This window comes from Vigna radiata, chromosome 8 (genome assembly GCF_000741045.1).
Source record: "Vigna radiata var. radiata cultivar VC1973A chromosome 8, Vradiata_ver6, whole genome shotgun sequence".
Taxonomy (NCBI): domain Eukaryota; kingdom Viridiplantae; phylum Streptophyta; class Magnoliopsida; order Fabales; family Fabaceae; genus Vigna; species Vigna radiata.
In genome coordinates this window covers 27,847,374-27,854,072 of record NC_028358.1, presented here as the reverse complement: position 1 = coordinate 27,854,072, position 6,699 = coordinate 27,847,374, and the positions used below count along the sequence as shown (strand labels likewise).

The window sequence follows — 6,699 nt, the reverse complement described above, 5'->3', positions numbered from 1 at the left end:
TTGAACACTTATACCCTATGCTTTAGACCTTGTTTCCTATGACATAATGAAACAATTGTTATGATATAAAACTGTGAATGATGAATTAAATGATTTTAGCTACACTTACCTACCACGACTCTGATGTATGACTCTATAGAAATTAACGCCAAGTTTCTTCGTCAATTGCCGTATATTTTGAACATGGAGTTTCATTTATTTTTGTTCCAAATATATATATATATATATATATATATATATATATATATATATATATATATATATATATATATATATATATATATATATATATATATATATANTGCTTCTGTCCTTCAAAAATCGGCTATACCATTTTGCAGAGAGCTTTGGGTGTCTCTTCAACTCTGGATCATTCCTATCAATATAGTATAGGCCATAGCTAGATTCGTATCCATCCAACAACTCGAACAAATCCAGGAAAGACCAGGAAAAATATCCCTTTATGTTTAATCCATCTCTGAAAAATTTTGGGGTGATGCAGAATATCAGAGAACGGAACAGAGGTGTTTATGGGAACACTTACAGAAAAAATAAACCATTGTATTACAATCTAGTTGAAGTATTTGTTTCTTCTATACATTAGTCACTTCTCAAGATTAGTTATAAACAATGTAGTTCAATAGATCAGTTATCCATAATTTAGATTCCACAGTCGTAAACAAAAAGCTGGTCCACCAACTTAAGGAATTCATGTGGAATTGATTAAAAAAAGTGATATATTTATTGTTAGGATAAACTTAAAATCTAAGAAATTTATTATTAAATTTGTTTGAGTTTTATTTTATTAATTTAGGTTTAATAATATTTAGAACATTTATTACATGAATTAGAGCAGTGGTAACATACCTCAAGACATCAAGCACTCCACCAATATATTCATGCAAGTATTTCACCCTTGACACGTCTTGTAGAGACGAATTGCTTGGTGTCCGTTGACCTAACAACTCAAAATTTAATCAGTAAGTCGTTCAATCATTTGAACTTATGTTCCACACGAGCAACCTAGATTTCATTAACAGGATTTCCTAATTTACCATCGATACATACGTAATAAAATTGTTGAGGAAAGTTCCATACAACTAAGTCTAAATACAAGTTAAGCGCACTATGCCATTTACCAATGACATTGATAGTCGCTTGTATATGGGTAAACAGTATAGACAGGAATGAGCATGATCGAACCAAAAATGTCTAATGTAATCAACTTGCTTTGTTTACAACATCAGAACTATGACCCCGAGCTTAATATTCAATCGGCATAACATCAAGGGTTGATTTTACTAAAAAGTATTTATTGCAATTATACGTGATGTTATATATATATATATATATATATATATATATATATATATATATATATATATATATATATATAATGACGTCAATTTCGTCTTAAAACCCTGAAATCTTTTGGCGATTGCAGATAAACATTTATTCCTTAGTGTCACGACATTTGGAATATCAAATGTAATTTGTAATAAAGAAAATAACCTTATATCAATACAAATTTATCAATATAATAAAACTAGAATTTGAAGTAATATTAGTTAACTTATCAATAGATCTTACCAGATTAGGTTTCGATCAACTTTAAATACATGATCAAACGATGGAGTAAGGATAGAGATACGATCACATGCGAATACTCCAATGTAAGACCTAAAAACATTTGCATTTGGACTAGATGTTACACCGGTGACCACGTCAACAATGACAAGCGTCTTCTCACCTACATTTCTTCTAAGCATAAGTTGTTTCAACCTAGTCGCTCCTTTGGTGTGTCTAAAAGTGGGGACTTCATCCCTCGATGAATGTGGTGCCTCAGTCATGTATCTGTCACAATAAAAACAAGAAAGATTAATAAAAAACTAATAAAATAACATATATTATTTAACAAAAGCCATAAATTTTTACACAAATATGAAATTCATACATAATGATATGGATTGATCATATGTATATTCCCTCATTGTGATCTTTCTGAATTGCATGTACGTCGTCAACTAGAGGGTCCTCATCCAAATTTATTGTCGTTTTAAATGAATGAGTGTCAGCAATATGAAGATTAGTTAGATTCTCTTCGTTAGCGTCCATTTGTTTTTTTCCTTGAAGAATGACATTTGTAAAAAGTACATTTGTTAAAAAAAATTGGATATAGTAAATAATTTTTTTTATTGAATCTCAAATAGGAAAACTAAGGCTAATTTAAAACAAGAATATATTCAAACAAACAAATAATTACATTTGCAACATACAATATATTCAAGCAACAATATATTCAAGTAAACAAATAATAACATATGCAACATACAATGTATTCAAGCAAACAATATATTTCAGCAAACAAATAATTATATGTTCATATTATGAGGAAATTTTAAGAATATTTACTTGGGAGCGTGAAAGCCGGTCAACAATGGAGAATATCCACGTTTTAGAAGCTATAAAATCTCACCACAAAAATACAATATCTGCACAAAAAGAAACAAACACAAAGTTGAGATTTTATTTGCAAGGGTCAGGCTGAGCTTTTAGTTAGATATTTGTGCAACACTTCTATAAGTTATTATACTTTATGATTAAATACCAAACAAAGAAATATCAAATATGAAAATGTGCCATGGCAGTTGCAATTACATTTTGGATAAGAAAAAACATGAACGAATTTAGGAAACGAATAGAGTTCCAAATAAATGGAAGTTGCAATTACATTTTGGATAAAGAAAAAGCATGAATGAGTTTAGGAAACGAATAGAGTTCCAAATCATGAATGTAATCCAAATCATGCTTTTATCAACCGAATAGAAAACTTTTACTTTACATAATTTGGTTTCAGAAGTAAATCACTCTTTCATGCAGTATTAGAATTCTAATTTAATTTACATTACGTTGCACAAAATTTCAGTTTTTAATCCCTATACTAGTTCATCTTAATTATATGAAAAAAATTATCCTGTTTTTTTAAATCTATATCTAATTTACTTAGATTTTAATGTCAAAGATAATGTTAAATCAATATATAATTATCTAACAATGTTATATAGATAAAGTACTACATATAATGTTGAATTAATATCAATAAAGACAAACCAAAATGGAGAGGGTTTAAATAACTTACTGTCGCGGTGACGACGACAGCGACGAGGGTGACACCCAGAAGATGAAGGAATCGCGGTAGAGCGACAATGACAATGACGACGGTGGTGGAGGCAACGCTTGGAGAGAACAACGCTGCAGTTCATGGAAGAAATGGAGGCACCCAACTTAGAGAGGACTTTGCCGGAGATGATGGAGCCACCCAATTGCAGAAGAAGCCACGTTCGTTGCAGAAAGGAGAGGAAAACGAAGGTTGCGCGAGAATAGTGTAAGGTAACTTCTTTCACGAAAGTGAAAATATAATCTGATATTGCCTCAATTATTTACTTAACCGAGGTAATATAAGCCCTATTGCCTCGCTTGCTCAGATAAGTGATGCCTAAAGTGTTCAAAAATAATTCAAAATAAAAAATCTAATGGCATTTTTGAAATTATTTTCAAACAATAGGTTTCGGGTCGCGGTTAAACCGAAGCCAAAAAGGTCTACAGACTCGATTATAGAAGAACCGCAACAATAGGGAGAATGTCAAAACACTTTATGCCTCAATTGTTTGACCAATTGAGGTAATATCTCCTTCCAAACATGCTCTGTTAAGGAAGTTTTTGATTTGTCGAGGGTTTTCTAATAGACTTTATGCCTCGGTTCTCTGATGAACCAAGGCAATATGTCTTACTCAGATGAAAAGTCTATTTTTGTATGAGGACAGGTAGAATTTTGCAGGGTTTACGCCTCAGTTCTCTAACCAACCAAGGCAATATCCCCTCTGAACTTGTCCTGTCAGAGAAACTAATGAGTTGCAAAGGGGTTCTAGCAAACGTTATGCTCGGTTCTCTGACCAACCGAGGTAGTATGTCTTCCTCGAAAAGGTGCTTAGAAGAAAAATCTGTTCTATAGGGGGACACATGGGATTTTGCATGGCTTTATGTCTCGGTTGCTTCAAAACTGAGGTAATAGATCATTTTCTGCCTCAGTTCTTCTTGAACCGAGACCTATAAGCTCGCTGAAATTACAAAAATGCTACCGCATTTTCTTATGCTCCGATTTTGTTGTAGCCGAAGTGTAATAGGCGCATTAGAATCCCCATTCTGCATTAGTAGCAGGAAAATTCTTAGGATTCATATTGACGACAAAGGGGATTAAAACCAATCCGGACAAGTGTGCGATTGTGTTGGAAATAAGGAGCCCATAGAATCTAAAAGAATTACGGCGACTCGTAGGTCGGCTAACTTCTTTGTCCCATTTCATTCCTAGACTGGTTGAGCAAATTAGACCTATATTGAAGATGATGAAAAAGAACTATACAACCAAGTGGGATGAGTTGTGAAGCTGCCTTCACAAAGATGAAACAAATTCTTACTAGTTTGTCTGCCATGGTTCAATCGATTAAGGAGAATGAGCTACAACTCTACTTGACCATGTCAGATGTGACTATCAATGCGACCTTATCCAAAGAAACCACGAACTCAAATTAATATACTTTATCAAATAGTGTTTTATAGTAGTATTATTATTTTTTCGTTTTTAACAAATAAATTTGAAATTAGTTACTATTCAAAATTTAAGTTTTAGAATTTTACTCAGAATCTTTATTTTACTTTTGACATCCAAAAGTTGATAGCAACAATTAATATTTTTAATAAATTAAAATTGATAAGACTACTACTTTTATGTGTTTCTATTTTTTTTCTTAAATAATTTAGAAATGAAATTATCTCAACATTAAGGAGAAATCCTGCATACTAATTTGTTACCATCAATTTCGTAAAGATAACTTTGTTGTCATTTTTATTTTCTTTTAATTGGATATGGATTTGTCTTTCCAAACACTCTGTGCCTGTATCACCAAATACATATGTGATGGATAAGTAATGATGAAAATATTTTATCTGTCGAAATTTAAAGACGTATAAGTATAAATAATTTTTTTCTTGTGGACGGTGTTTCTGGATATGATGACATGTTGTCTCTTGGAGTTCCAATAGGAAAAAAAACAGGTAGTTGTATATTCTTTCCTGGTTGCAAAAAGAAACAAAAAGAGTATTTTCAACTTTTACCGTTTCTTTTTGCTGGATAGACGTTTACAATTTTTTGCCTTGTATTGGCAATTTGAAAAAGAAATTAAAATTATTGTAAAACAATTTTACAAATAATAAATATTAATTCATAAGCATAGTACTTTCGTATTTAATCCTGCATTATCTCCATAATATATCAATTTTATTTTTTATTATTTTAAAAAAGGTCAACCGTTTTAACTTTATAATATCAAAATTTTCAATTTTCATTTTTGTCATGAGAATTTGTTAGCTCTCTTATATCCTTTTACAATCTGAATTGAAATATGCCCAGGTATCTTATTCTTATGTATTTAAGGGAAAGTAAGCATACTAATACCACCTTTGTGCAATGACTTATTCGTGATAACAAACAAAGAACCTACTCAAATAAGTGGCCAACTGAAATGAGTGAGGGATCCTTCTCAAGTTCAACAGTTCCAACTATAGAAGTGCTTCTGTCCTTCAAAAATCGGCTATACCATTTTGCAGAGAGCTTTGGGTGTCTCTTCAACTCTGGATCATTCCTATCAATATAGTATAGGCCATAGCTAGATTCGTATCCATCCAACAACTCGAACAAATCCAGGAAAGACCAGGAAAAATATCCCTTTATGTTTAATCCATCTCTGAAAAATTTTGGGGTGATGCAGAATATCAGAGAACGGAACAGAGGTGTTTATGGGAACACTTACAGAAAAAATAAACCATTGTATTACAATCTAGTTGAAGTATTTGTTTCTTCTATACATTAGTCACTTCTCAAGATTAGTTATAAACAATGTAGTTCAATAGATCAGTTATCCATAATTTAGATTCCACAGTCGTAAACAAAAAGCTGGTCCACCAACTTAAGGAATTCATGTGGAATTGATTAAAAAAAGTGATATATTTATTGTTAGGATAAACTTAAAATCTAAGAAATTTATTATTAAATTTGTTTGAGTTTTATTTTATTAATTTAGGTTTAATAATATTTAGAACATTTATTACATGAATTAGAGCAGTGGTAACATACCTCAAGACATCAAGCACTCCACCAATATATTCATGCAAGTATTTCACCCTTGACACGTCTTGTAGAGACGAATTGCTTGGTGTCCGTTGACCTAACAACTCAAAATTTAATCAGTAAGTCGTTCAATCATTTGAACTTATGTTCCACACGAGCAACCTAGATTTCATTAACAGGATTTCCTAATTTACCATCGATACATACGTAATAAAATTGTTGAGGAAAGTTCCATACAACTAAGTCTAAATACAAGTTAAGCGCACTATGCCATTTACCAATGACATTGATAGTCGCTTGTATATGGGTAAACAGTATAGACAGGAATGAGCATGATCGAACCAAAAATGTCTAATGTAATCAACTTGCTTTGTTTACAACATCAGAACTATGACCCCGAGCTTAATATTCAATCGGCATAACATCAAGGGTTGATTTTACTAAAAAGTATTTATTGCAATTATACGTGATGTTATATATATATATATATATATATATATATATATATATATATA

General features: G+C 31.4%; 1 protein-coding gene across 1 annotated transcript in view; it reads right to left on the bottom strand.

The window, feature by feature from the left end:
* Positions 1-5,381: 5,381 nt before the first annotated feature.
* The window catches only part of LOC106772288 (hydroxyisourate hydrolase), a 5,807-nt gene continuing 4,489 nt past the window's right edge, over positions 5,382-6,699 (bottom strand). Inside the window, exons 12-13 of the mRNA XM_014658590.2 lie at positions 6,191-6,281; positions 5,382-5,801 (exon numbers count right to left, since the gene is read on the bottom strand). Coding sequence (XP_014514076.1) covers positions 5,555-5,801; positions 6,191-6,281 — 338 coding nt within the window. The 3' untranslated portion in view covers positions 5,382-5,554. The remainder of the gene's footprint in view (positions 5,802-6,190; positions 6,282-6,699) is intronic.